Source organism: Symphalangus syndactylus, chromosome 17 (assembly GCF_028878055.3).
Source record: "Symphalangus syndactylus isolate Jambi chromosome 17, NHGRI_mSymSyn1-v2.1_pri, whole genome shotgun sequence".
NCBI lineage: Eukaryota > Metazoa > Chordata > Mammalia > Primates > Hylobatidae > Symphalangus > Symphalangus syndactylus.
In genome coordinates this window covers 16680116-16694039 of record NC_072439.2, presented here as the reverse complement: position 1 = coordinate 16694039, position 13924 = coordinate 16680116, and the positions used below count along the sequence as shown (strand labels likewise).

Here is a 13924-nt window from a genome sequence, read left to right as displayed (position 1 = left end):
GTCGTGGACATCCTCGAGGGCTCGCTCCACCTACATTACGAGACCATTGGCTGACCTGCCCGTCAATCCGCCAGGGCAGAGCCAATCGGGATACTGCGCGTGCGCACGGAAAAGCGAGGGCTGCTGACTCTCGGGAGAGGCGGTGCGAGAGGCGTCACTGAGTATCGTGGAGGGCCAATCAAAAAGAAAACATGGAAGGGAGAGAGCCGAGAGACTCGATCTCATTCACTTGAATTTGGTCCTCCTGCGCCTGCCAAGGTTGTCTGAGTATTGATCGAACCCAGGAGTTCGAGATCAGCTTGAGCAAGATAGCGAGAACCCTCGCTCCTCCAACTCGTCTCAAAAAAAAAAAAAAAAAAAAAAAAATCTTACAGTGGCTCATCATCTCTTTAGTTGTTTTCACTAAGTCATTCCTACCATAACTGTGAATTTAAAGTAAAACCAGCTCAGAATCTTGCCAGTCTGCTCTTTGGTCCTTGTTCTACCCTAAACTTTGTATCACCTGAAATTAAACCAACTCATTTGAAAAAAAAAAAAAAAAAAAAAAAAAAAGAATTTGGTCCTCCTGCGCCTGCCAAGATTGTCTGAGTATTGATCGAACCCAGGAGTTCGAGATCAGCTTGAGCAAGATAGCGAGAACCCTCGCCCCTCCAACTCGTCTCAAAAAAAAAAAAAAAAAAAAAAATCGTCTCAGTAGCGAATAGTCTAACGGAGAATGACAGGGAAATTGGTGATCCTTTCTGGGCCCAAGAGTTAGAAATGGCTTTGCAGGCCGGGCGCGGTGGCTCAAGCCTGTAATCTCAGCACTTTGGGAGTCCAAGGCAGATGGATCATGAGGTCAGGAGTTCAAAACCAGCCTGGTCAACATGGTGAAGCCCTATCTCTACTAAAAATAAAAAAAAAAAAAATAGGCCGGGCGCAGTGGCTCACCCTTGTAATCCCAGCACTTTGGGAGGCCGAGGCGGGCGGATCACGAGGTCAGGAGATCGAGACCACGGTGAAACCCCGTCTCTACTAAAAATACAAAAAAAGTTAGCCGGGCGTGGTGGCGGGCGCCTGTAGTCCCAGCTACTCTGAGAGGCTGAGGCAGGAGAATGGCGTGAACCCGGGAGGCGGAGCTTGCAGTGAGCCGAGATTGCGCCACTGCACTCCAGCCTGGACGACAGAGCGAGACTCCATCTCAAGAAAAAAATTAAAATAAAAATAAAATAAAAAATAAAAATAAAAAAATTTTAAAAAGCCAGGAATAGTGGCATGCATCTGTAATCCCAGCTACCTGGGAGGCTGAGGCAAGAGAATCGCTGGAACCCGGGAGGCAGAGGCTGCAGTAAGCCAAGATCATGCCACTGTACTCCAGCCTGGGTGACAAAGCAAGACTCTGTCTTAAAAAAAAAAAAAAAGTCACCTTCTCAATGAGGGCTTCCTGACCACCAAATTAAACCTACCCCCTAGACACACACACACACACACACACACACACACACACACACACACACACACTGTATCCCCCTTCCCTGCTTTATTGTTCTTGAGAGCTCATTTAACCATGTGACATGCTGAATATTTTACTTATTTATTTTGTTTAGAAAGTCAGCTCCTGGCTGGGCGCCGGGGCTCACGCCTGTAATCTCAGCACTTTGGGAGGCTGGGGCAGGTGGATCATGTGAGGTCAGGAGTTCGAGACCAGCGTTACCAACACAGTGAAACCTCATCTCTATTAAAAATGCAAAAATTAGCCGGGTGTGGTGTCGCATGCCTGTAATCCCAACTACTCAGGAGGCTGAAGCAGGAGAATCGCTTGAATCTGGGAGGCAGAGGTTAACTCTGAGCCGAGATCACGCCATTGCACTCCAGCCTGGGCAACAAGAGTGAAACTCTGTCTCAAAAAAAAAAAGTCAGCTCCATGGCAGGAGTGACAGCTCACGCCTATAATCCCAGCACTTTGTGATGCGAGGCGGGCGGATCACTTGAGGTCAGGAGTTGGAGACCAGACTGGCCAACATGGTGAAACCCCCTCTCTACTAAAAATACAAAAATTAGCCGGGCGTGGTGACACATGTCTGTAGTCCCAGCTACTTGGGAGGCTGAGGCTGAAGAATGGCTTGAACCTGGGAGGTAGATGTTACAGTAAGCCAAGATCGCGCCATTGCTTTCCATCCTGGGCAACAGACTCCGTCTCAAAAAGGAATAAAGAAGGAAAGAGAGAAAGAGAGAGAGAGAGAAAGAGAGAGAAAAAGGGAGAAAGAGAGAAAGGATGGAAAGGACCCTGACAAGCACTGTTGCATAAAGGTTTCTTTTCTCTCTCTCTTTTTTTTTTTTTGAGACAGATTCTCACTTCTATTGCTCCAGCTGGAGTGCAGTGGTGAGAACACGGCTCAGTGCAGCCTCAACTTCCCAGGCTTAAGTGATCCTCTCACCTCAGCCTCCTGAGTAGCTGGGACTGTAGGTGCGCACCACCACGCCTAGCTGATTTTTTGTATTTTTAGTAGAGACATGGTTCCGCCACATTGCCCAGGCTGGTCTTGAACTCCTGGGCTTAAGAGATCTGCACCCCTTGGCCTCCCAAAATGCTGGGATTACCAGCGTGAGCCACTGTACCCAGCCTGAATATAGGTTTCGGATAAATTTTAGGATCATATTGTTTGGACTGGATAAGAATTCCCAGAACTCTAATGAAGAAACTGACTGGTTTATATTTTATTTTATTATTATTATTTTTGAGATGGATTTTCACTCTTGTTGCCCAAGCTGGATTGCAGTGGCACAATCTTGGCTCACCACAACCTCCGCCTCCCGGTTTCAAGCGATTCTCCTGCCTCAGCCTCCCCAGTAGCTGGGATTACAGGCGCCCACCACCATGCTTGGCTATTTTTTTTTTTTTCTTTTTTGAGACGGAGTCTTGCTGTGTCACCCAGGGTGGAGTGCAGTGGCGCAATCTCAGCTCACTGCAAGCTCCGCCTCCCGGGTTCACGCCATTCTCCTGCCTCAGCCTCTCAGAGTAGCTGGGACTACAGGCGCCCGCCACCACGCCCGGCTAATTTTTTGTATTTTTAGTAGAGACGGGGTTTCACCGTGGTCTCGATCTCCTGACCTCGTGATCCGCCCGCCTCGGCCTCCCAAAGTGCTGAGATTACAAGCGTGAGCCACCGCAGCCGGCTATTTTTTTTTTTTTTTTTTGTATTTTTAGTAGAGATGGGGGTTTCACCATGTTGGCCAGGCTGGTCTCGAACTCCTGACCTCAGGTGATCCACCTGCCTTGGCCTCCCAAAGCGCTGGGATTACAGGCATGAGCCACTGTGCAAGGCCTAGGCTGGTTTATAAAACTGCTAAACCAAGCAGAACATGAATTAAATACCAAGGAAATACTCTCCTAGATTGTCATGCTACTTCAGCCAATACTAAAATTGTCAAGATACACAATTTGAATAAACTCCATGCTCCAAGTCGAATTACCTATGATATTACCCATCTAATAAACAGCACTATGTCCCTTAATGGGAGAAAAATTTGGAGAATTTAGGAGAATATCAATCCAATGTTGGTTGGGTGCAGTGGATCATGTCTATATTCCCAGCACTTTGGGAGGCCAAGGCAGGAGGATCACTTGAGCCCAGGAATTCAAGGCCAGCCTGGGCAACACAGTGAGATCCTGTCTCTATGGAAAATTTTTTTAAAAAAGAGAGATATTAGTGGGATGTGCTGCCTGTAGTCCCAGCTACTTGGGAGGCTGAGGCGGGAGGATCATTTAAGCCTGGGAAGTTGAGACTGCAGTGAGCCATGAGTGAGACTCATCTCAAAAAAATAAAATAAAAAAAAAATGGCGATCACTAGAGGAAAAAAAAACTAAAGTGGGGTTTGGGGGGAGTGCGAGGACCGTTCCTGCTAGGTTGCACTGTGTTCTCCTGGGAGGCTCCATGGGAGAATCATTTCCTTGTCTTTTTCAGTTTCTAGAGCCAAATTCTTTGCATTCCTTGCATTCCTTGGCTCGGAACCCCTTCCTTAACCGTCAAAGCTGGCAGCTAGCCTCTGGCTCAAGTGTCACATGGCCTGTCTCTGTCTTCCTATCCAATCTTCCTCTTAGAAGAACATTGGAGCCAGGCACGGTGGCTGAAGCCTGTAATCCCAGCACTTTGGGAGGCCAAGGCAGGCGGATCACGAGGTCAGGAGTTTGAGACCAGCCTGGCCAACACAGTGAAGCCCCGTCTCTACAAAAAATACAAAAAAGTAGCTGGGCATGGTGGCAGGCACCTGTAATCCCAGCTACTTGAGAGGCTGAGGCAGGAGAATCGCTTGAACCTGGGAGGCAGAGGTTGCAGTGAGACGAGATCGCACCACTACCCTCCAGCCTGGATGACAATGCAAGACTCCATCTCAAAAAAAAAAAAAAAGAACACTGGAGACCAGGTTTAGGGCTCACTCAGATACTCCAGGATTATCCTTCCATTTTCAGATCCTGAAGGTCAGCACACTTGCAACCTCCGTTTTACCATATAAGGTCATATTCACAGGATTATGAATTTGACAAACGAAAAATTGATCACAAACCATGTTAGCAATTTGGAAACAGTCATCATAGCAATATATTTTATTTGAATCATTATCTCTCTCATGATGAATCACAGAGTGCAGAGGTTTGGTTTTATTTATTTATTTTTATTTATTTTTATTTTTTTGAGACTGAGTCTCGCTCTGTCACCCAGGCTGGAGTGCAGTGGCGCGATCTCAGCTCACTGCAACCTCCACCTCCCGGGTTCAAGCGATTCTTCTGCCTCAGCCTCCTGAGTAGCTGAGATTACAGATGCCCACCACCATGCCCGGCTAATTTTTTGTATTTTTAGTGGAGACAGGGTTTCACCATCTTGGCCGGGCTGGTCTTGAACTCCTGACCTCATGATCCACCCGCCTGGGCCTCCCAAAGTGCTGGGATTACAGGCGTGAGCTATGGCTCCTGGCCTTTATTTATTTTTCATTTTTAAAAATTATTTTGAGACAAAGTCTATTCTGTGGCCGAGGCTGGAATGCAGTGGCATGATCACAGCTCACTGCAGCTTCTACCTCCCGAGCTCAAGTGATCCTTCCACCTCGGCTTCCTGAGTAGCTGGCACCTCAGGTGTACGTTACCACGCCCAGCTAATTTTTTATTTATTTATTTATTATTATATTTTTGTGACGGAGTTTCCCTCTTGTTGCCCGGGCTGGAGTGCAATGGTGCTATCTTGGCTCACGGCAGCCTCTCTGCCTCCTGGGTTCCAGTGATTCTCCTGTCTCAGCTTCCTGAGTAGCTGGGATTACAGGCACATGCCATCACGCCCAGCTAACTTTTTTTTTTGAGATGGAGTCTCCCTCTGTCACCGGGCTGGAGTGCAGTGACACGATATCGGCTCACTGCAACCTCCGTCTCCAGGATTCGAGCGATTCTCCTGCCTCAGCCCCCCGAGTAGCTGGGACAGGCGCGCGCCACCATGCCCGGCTAATTTTTGTATTTTTAGTAGAAAGGGGGTTTCACCATGTTGGCCACGCTGGTTTCGAACTCCTGACCTCAGGTGATCCACCCACCTCGGCCTCCCAAAGTGCTGGGATTACAGGCGTGAGCCACAGCGCCCGACTTTTCTTTTTTTTTTTTTCAGAGTCTTGCTCTGTCACCCAGGCTGGAGTGCAGTAGCGTGATCTCGGTTTACTGCAACCTCCACCTCCCGGGTTCAAGTGATTCTCCTTTCTCAGCCCCCCAAGTAGCTGGGATTACAGGTGCACACCACCACAGCGGGCTAATTTTTGTATTTTTAGTAGACACCGGGTTTCACCATATTGGTCAGACTGGTCCCGAACTCCTGACCTCAGGTGATCCATCTGCCTCAGCCTCCCAAATTGCTGGGATTACAGGCGTGAGCCACGCACCCGGCTTAATTTTTTTATTTTTGATAGAGACGAGGTCTCCCTATGTTGTCCAAGCTGGCAGAGATTTTTGTTTGTTTGTCTGAGAGGGAGTTTTGCTCTTGTAGCCCAGGCCGGAGTACAATGGTGCAATCTCGGCTCACCACAACTTCTGCCTCCCGGGTTTAACAGATTCTCCTGCCTCAGCCTCCCAAGTAGCTGGAACTACAGGCACCTACCACCACACCAGGCTAATTTTTGTGTTTTTTAGTAGAGATGAGGTTTCACCATGTTGGCCAGGATGGTCTGGAACTCCTGACCTCAGGTGATCCACCTGTCTCGGCCTCCCGAAATGCTGGGATTACAGGCGTGAACCACGGCGCCCGGCCTCTCAACATACAATTTCAACACACAAGGAAACAGCCCACCATGAGTGAGAACCAGCAGATACAACAAACTATAGGATTAGCTGCCTCCAAATTTCAGGTGATAGAATTATCAGGCATATACTTGAAACTAAAGGACACAAAAGAAGAATCCAAAATATAAAATAAAGGATTAGACTTGTGTGAAAAGAATCCCTTAGAAAGGGCTACTTTCAGGCTGTGCATGGTGGCTAATGGCCTGTAATCCCAGCACTTTGGAAGGCCGAGGTATGTGGATTACCTGAGGTCAAGAGTTCAAGACCAGCCTTGCCAACATGGTGAAACCCCATCTCTACTGAAAGTACAAAAATTAGCCAGGTGTGGTGGCGGATGCCTGTAATCCCAGCTACTCAGGAGGCTGAGGCAGGAGAATCACTTGAACTCAGGAGGCGGAGGTTGCAGTGAGCTGAGATTGCGCTACTATTGTACCCCAGCCTGGGCAATAAAGCTAGATCAAAAAAAAAAAGAAGAAGAAGAAGAAAGGGCTACTTTCAGACTGCTTTGCCAAAAATCATAACCACAATGATGAGCACGCATTAAGTCAAAACAGAATCAAAAGAGAAGAAAGTCAATTTCTGTGCAAACTACTTTTATTTATAAGGAAAGTTTCCCTATTTTGTTTATAAACATTAAACCAGTGCTGTGTGAAGGCACTTAATTGGGGAGAGGTGGGGCAGGGATCCTGGTAGAGACCAATGTTTCCCGCCCAGACCCCAAGACTGCTGGGAGAGATGGAGTCAGCGGTGACTCCCAGGAATATTCAGTGGTGTGGTCGCCCATCCCAGGCCCGGCTGGGCAGGTGGCTGGCTTGCTGGGGGATGTGATGGTGGTGGTAGGTATGGGAGGCACTTTGGACGGGATCTGATTTGGCAAAAGGAAGTGGTTTCCTGTCCCCAGTGATTTCCAGCCCCTCCCAGACCTCCCAAGGCTAAGGCAGATTCCTAAACTTAAGGCTGGGGCCCTCCTTCTCCCCTGGACTTCCGGGAGAAGAGAGAACCAGTGGCGAGGACCACCACCAGCAGGGTGAGGGGTGCAGATAAAGACAGCAAAAAACAGAGGGACAGGTCTGGAGGGAAGGCAGGAATGCTTGTTTCTGTCGGCCTCAGAAACCTCCTTCTATCCTGCTAGACTTTACTCCTTTGAGGCTTCACCCTGGGGAACAGCTGGGGAGAGACAGGATCTTCAGACATCAGGAGCTCCCACTTCCTCATCCCACACGCAAATCCGCTGCCTGTCTCTATCCGCCCACCCCTTCCTAAGGGGACCTCTCAGCACCTCCTAAACTGCTCCAGAATCCAAGTTCTGTGTCACCTCCAAGAACCAGATGGAACCTTCCAATCAGAGCCTCCATTGATGAAATGGAATATTTCCAGTCTCTCCTAACTGCCACAAGGAGAAGCCCACCTCTCTCTAACACCTTGGTTGTCTTTTTGGGTCCCACATCCATATTTTAAAAATCTCCCCTCAGGGCCGGGCGTGGTGGCTCACGCCTGTAATCCCAGCACTTTGGGAGGCCAAGGTGGGTGGATCACCTGAGCTCAGGAGTTCAAGACAAGCCTGGGCAACATGGTGAAATCCATCTCTACTAAAAATACAAAAAATTAGCTGGGTGTGGTGGTGCATGCCTGTAATCCCAGCTACTCGGGAGGCTGAGGCAGGAGAATCACTTGAATCTGGGAGGTGGAGATTGCAGTGAGCCAAGATCACACCACTGCACTCCAGCCTGGGTGATAGAGCTGAGGCTGTGTCTCAAAAAACAAAACACACACACACACACACAAACCCACAAAATAAAAAAACTCCCCTCTCAGGAATGTAACGGAATCTTCCTTGTCTTCTCCCTTAACCCTAATAGAGAATTTTCCTCAGTTTCACTATAATTTTATTAATGGATTTCTCCTCATTCTGCCCAATGCAGTGTAATAAAAGCTTCCTCTCCACCTGTTTTTGTTTGTTTGTTTGTTTGTTTTTTGAGACGGCATCTTACTCCGTTGCCAGGCTGGAGTGCCGTGGCGCAATCTCAGCTCACTGCAACCTCTGCTTCCCAGGTTCAAGTGATTCTCCTGCCTTAGCCTCCCGAGTAGCTGGGACTACAGGCACAAACCACCACGCCCAGCTAATTTTTGTATTTTTAGCAGAGATGGGGTTTCACCATATTGGCCAGGATGGTCTCGATCTCTTGACCTCGTGATCCGCCCACCTCAGCTTCCCAAAGTGTTGGGATTACAGGCGTGAGCCACCGCGCCCAGCCTCTCCACCTGTTTTATATATATATATATATATATATATATATATATATATATATATATATATATACTTTTTAAAGACAGAGTCTCACTCTGTCACCCAGGCTGGAGTGCAGTGGCACCATCAGGGCTCACTGCAGGATCAGTCTCCCAGGCTCAAGCAATTCTCCTGCGTCAGTCTCCTAATTAGCTGGGATTACAGGTGCCTGCCACCACGCCTGGCTAACTTTTTTTTTTTTGTATTTTTAGTAGAGATGGAGTTTCACCATGTTGGCCAGGCTGGTCCTGAACTCCTGACCTCAGGAGATCTGCCCACCTCGGCCTCCCACAGTGCTGGGATTACAGGTGTGAGCCACCTGGCCCAGCCCTCCATTTCCTTCTCGTACATTGCTGAATCCCCCTGTCAGCCATAGAGGTCCAGTCTTTTGCCCTCTCCCAGCCTTAATCTACAATTCTTTAACTCCACCCACCATTATTAAAATGAGATTCTTCTTCGTCGCTTCCCTTGGCTAAAATGGATTATTCTTTAACCTCTCCACCAATACAATCAGGGATGACAATAAAAACATTGGATTGAGCAGAAACCAATTAAATAACTAGTAAGGCATTACCGGTGAGCACCCTACATCCTGACAGCTCTATAAAGGGCGCTTCCAGCCAAGTGCGGTGGCTCATGCCTGTAATCCCAGGACTTTGGGAGGCTGAGGCAGGCAGGTCACCTGAGGTCAGGAGTTCGAGACCAACCCGGCCAACATGATGGAAACCCTGTCTACTAAAAATGCAAAAAAAAAAAAAAAAAAAAAAAAAATTAGCCGTGCGTGGTGGCACACGCCTGTCATCCCAGCTACTCCGGAGGCCAAGGAGGGAGGATCACTTGAGCCCAGGAGGCAGAGGTTGCAGTGACCCCACATCTTATCACTGTACTCCAGTCTGGGTGACAAAGTAAGACTCTATCTCAAATAAATAAATACAAATTGGCCAGGAGCGGTGGCTCATGCCTGTAATCTCAGTACTTTGGGAGACCAAGGCAGGCGGATCATTTGAGGTCAGGAGATCAAATCCAGCCTGGCCAACATGGTGAAACCCCCTCTCTACTAAAAATACAAAAAGTAGCCAGGCGTGGTGGTGGTGGGCGCCTGTAATCCCAGGCAGGAGAACTGGTTGAGCCCGGGGGGCGGAGGTTGCAGTGAGCAGAGATGGCGCCATTGCACTCCAGCGTGGGCGACAGAGCGAGACTGTCTCAGAAATAAATAAATAAATAAAATAAAAAGGCCGGGCGCGGTGGCTCACGCTTGTAATCTCAGCACTTTGGGAGACCGAGGCGGGCGGATCACGAGGTCAGGAGATCGAGACCACGGTGAAACCCCGTCTCTACTAAAAATACAAAAAATTAGCCGGGCGTGGTGGCGGGCGCCTGTAGTCCCAGCTACTCAGAGAGGCTGAGGCAGGAGAATGGCGTGAACCCGGGAAGCGGAGCTTGCAGTGAGCCGAGATTGCGCCACTGCACTCCAGCCTGGGCGACAGAGCGAGACTCCGTCTCAAAATAAATAAATAAATAAATAAATAAATAAATAAATACATACATAATATAAATTTAAAAATAAAATAAAGGGCTCTTCCTCACCTACTCCCCTAACTATAAGGGACCCTTACCCCCGACATTACTATTAAATATAAAGGACTTTTCGTCTCCTCCCCTTGAAAAATAATGAGCTTTTCTGACCTCCCTCGCCCAATATAACCGTTTCCCTGTCGCCTCTTCTTTTTCTTTCTTTTTTTTTTTTTTTTTGAGACGGAGTCTTTGTCGCCCAGGCTGGAGTGCAGTGGCGCAATCTCGGCTCACTGCAAGCTCCACCTCCCGGGTTCACGCCATTCTCTTGCCTCAGCCTCCCGAGTAGCTGGGACTACAGGCGCCCGCCAACACGCCCGGCTAATTTTTTGTATTTTTAGTAGAGACGGGGTTTCACCGTGTTAGCCAGGATGGTCTCGATTTCCTGACCTCGTGATCCGCCCGCCTCGGCCTCCCAAAGTGCTGGGATTACAGGCTTCAGCCACCGCGCCCGGCCGCGCCTCTTCTTTTTCCTGTGGGATCCTCCTTTTCCCCAACCGTCGGGAGATCCCCATGACATGTCCCGTGGGCTCACCCCGAAGTAGTTCCGTGGCACGTAGCCCTCCTGGCCGTGCAGCGCGGCCCACCACCAGTCGGTCTCCTCCGGCCCGTCCCTCCGCAGCACGGTGACCGACTCGCCCTCTCGGAAGGACAGCTCGTCCCCGAACTCGGCGCTGTAGTCCCAGAGAGCGTACACCGCCCCGCTGTTCATCAGCCCCATACTCTGCTCAACGTCTGAAACATGCCACGGACGGGAAAGTGAGAGCCTGGCCCAGGGGGTCCAGGAACAGGGGCCACGTGGGGACCAGGACAGACCCTGGAATTTGGCGCCTGTCCCAGCAACCACCTGAAATGTGTGTGCCCATGGCTACGGATGGGAACAGGAGCTGGAGTCAGATGCGGGGACTGGCCATCTTTGAGCATTCGAGGAAATTGGGGGAGGCATACCGGTGGGCCACCCACTCCCGAGGCAGGGTCAGAGGCTCCCATTTCCTTTTTTTTTTGAGACGGAGTCTCGCTCTGTCACTGCACTCGCTGGAGTGCAGTGGCGCAATCTCGGCTCACTGCAACCTCCACCTCCCGGGTTCACACCATTCTCCTGCCTCAGCCTCCCGAGTAGCTGGGACTACAGGGGCCCGCCACCACGCCCTGCTAATTTTTGGTATTTTTAGTAGAGTCAGTGTTTCACCGTGTTAGCCAGGATGGTCTCGATCTCCTGACCTCATGATCCGCCCACCTCGGCCTCCCAAAGTGCTGAGATTACAGGCGTGAGCCACCACTGCGCCTGGCTTTTTTTTTTTTTTGAGGTAGAATTTCGCTCTTGTCACCCAGGCAGGAGTGCAACGGTGCGGTCTCACTGCAACCTCCGCCTCCCGAGTTCCAGCGATTCTCCTGCCTCAGCCTTCCAAGTAGCTGGGATTACAGGCGTGTGCCACCATGCCTGGCCAATTTTTGTATCTTTAGTAGAGACGGGGTTTCACAATGTCGGTCAGGCTGGTATCAAACTCCTGACCTGAAGTGATCCACCCGCCTCGGCCTCCCAAAGTGCTGGGATTACGAGAGTGAGCCACCTGGCCTGGCCCTCCATTTCCTTCTCGTACATTGCTGAATCCCCGTGTCAACCCTAGAGGTCCAGTCTTTTGCCTTACCCTGGTGCTTAGCTTAAGTGGTACAGCCTCTAAGGAAGATTCGCACCTTCCTTGAATGATAGGGTCCTTTAAGTTGGCTCATCTGCCTCTTTCTTCTTTTCTTTTCTTTTTTGGAGACGGAGTCTTGCTCTGTCGCCCAGGCTTGAGTGCAGTGGTGTGATTTCGGCTCACTGCAACCTCCGCCTCCCGGGTTCCAGCAATTCTCCTGCCTCAGCCTCCAGAGTAGCCGGGACTACAGGCGCACGCCGCCACACTCGGCTAAATTTTTTGTATTTTTAGTAGAGACGGGGTTTCACCATGTTGCCCAGGCTGGTTTGGAAATCCTGAGCTCAGGCAATCCGCCCGCCTCGAGCCTCCCAAAGTGCTAGGATTACAGGCGTGAGCCACCGCGCCTGGCTTTCTTTTCTTTCTTTCTTTTGCTTTTCTTTTTTTTTTTTTTCCAGACAAGGTCTCACTCTGCCACCCAGGCTGCGGGAGTGCAGTGGTGAGATCAAGCTCACTGCAGCCTGGAACTTCCAGATTCAAGCAATCCTCCTGCCTCAGCCTCCTCCTGATTCTTTATATTATTATTAAATATTTGGTAGGCCAGGCAGAGTAGCTCACACCTATAATCACAGCACTTTGGGAGGCCAAGGCAGGCGAATCACCTGAGGTCAGGGGTTCGAGACTAGCCTGGCCAACATGGCAAACCCCGTCTCTGCTAAAATACAAAAATAAAAAAAAGTTAGCGGGACGTGGTGGCACTTGCCTGTAATCCCAGCTACTCGGGAGTCTGAGGCAAGAGAATCACTTTCACCCAGGAGGCAGAGGTTACAGTGAGCTATGGCGCCATTGCACTCCAGCCTGGGTGACATAGCAAGACTCTGTCTCAAAAAATAAATAAATAAATAAATAAATAAATAAATAAAAATATTTTGTCAAGTGTGGTGGCTCACATCTGAATCTTAGCACTTTGGGAGGCCAAGGTGGGCAGATTGCCCAAGCTCAAGAGTTCGGGACCAGCCTGGGCAACACCGAGAAACCCCGTCTGTCCTAAAAATTCAAGAAATTAGTCGGGCATGGTGGTGAGCACCTGTAGTCCCAGCTACTCAAGAGGCTGAGGCGGAGAATTGCTTGAATCCAGGAGGTGGAGGTTGCAGTGAGCCGAGATTGAGCCAGTGCACTCCAGCCTGGGTGATAGAGTGAGACTTTGTCTCAAAAATAGTAATTAATAAATAAATATTTGTAGAGACAGGGGGTCTCTACAATGTCCTGTAGCCTGACCAGGCTCACCTTTCAAATATATAACCCTCTGTCTCACCCATAAGTCCTAGGACCTGCCTCACTCCAACTCTCCGTGAAGTTCCTTGCCCACACCAAGATACAACTGGCTCCTCCAGGTGTGAAATGACCCTGTGCACAATCCCTGTGGCACAGCCTACTTCGCCCCACCCGTCGGGGAACCAGGTGATGTAGCCTGTCCACTGGAGAGATAGGGTACAGCCTTGTGTCTTCCTACAAGCCCCTTTCTGGCAGCTGTAGCCTGCTCACCTGCCAGGGGTGTGGCAATGCCTCTCCCACAAGTGGCAGAGCCCACCTGCCCAGAGCCCTATGCCAGGTAGATGGCAGGGTTGAAACGTTCAGCTCCTCACCCTTGAAGATGCGAAAGGTGAGCAGATCAATCTTCATAGCCACTCTCCTCCCCAAAGTTGTCCAGCTCGCATAGTACAGCCTCCATGTCCCCTTTTCCCTTAGGAGGGCACAGTCCCCCCACCCCCGCAATCGGTCCATCCCTCCTCCTCCTCCTCCTCCTCTTCCTCCTCCTTCTCCTCCTCAGCAATCCTGCCAAGTGGTTGGTACAGGCCCCACACTCTCCTCTCCCTAGTAGGGGGTAATTGCGCCCCTCCCCGCTCTTGCGCACCCTCCAGGTACCCAGGCGCCAGCAGCCCTGCCTCGCACCTGCCAAGTAGGTGGCGCAGTCAGCATAACCCTCGCGATAAGGGTCGCACTTCTCGAAGGCGGTGGCGCCGTCGCTGAGCGTGGTGGCGAAGATTGCAGCTCCGTGCTGCACCAGCGCCATGCAGATGACTGTGTCGTTGCACGACGCCGCGCAGTGCAAGGGTGTCCTAGGCGTGGGGGTGGGGG

The 13924-nt window shown here is 50.2% G+C and overlaps 1 protein-coding gene across 3 annotated transcripts in view; it reads right to left on the bottom strand.

Annotated features, from left to right (window-relative positions):
• Nucleotides 1–6868: 6868 nt before the first annotated feature.
• PPP1R13L (protein phosphatase 1 regulatory subunit 13 like) overlaps nucleotides 6869–13924 on the bottom strand; it is a 28495-nt gene continuing 21439 nt past the window's right edge. For all 3 annotated transcript variants that reach the window (XM_063620698.1, XM_055251118.2, XM_055251119.2), the window contains 3 exons: nucleotides 13739–13905; nucleotides 10687–10886; nucleotides 6869–7459 (listed from right to left, as the gene is read on the bottom strand). In XM_063620698.1, coding sequence (XP_063476768.1) covers nucleotides 7421–7459; nucleotides 10687–10886; nucleotides 13739–13905 — 406 coding nt within the window. In that variant the 3' untranslated portion in view covers nucleotides 6869–7420. The remainder of the gene's footprint in view (nucleotides 7460–10686; nucleotides 10887–13738; nucleotides 13906–13924) is intronic.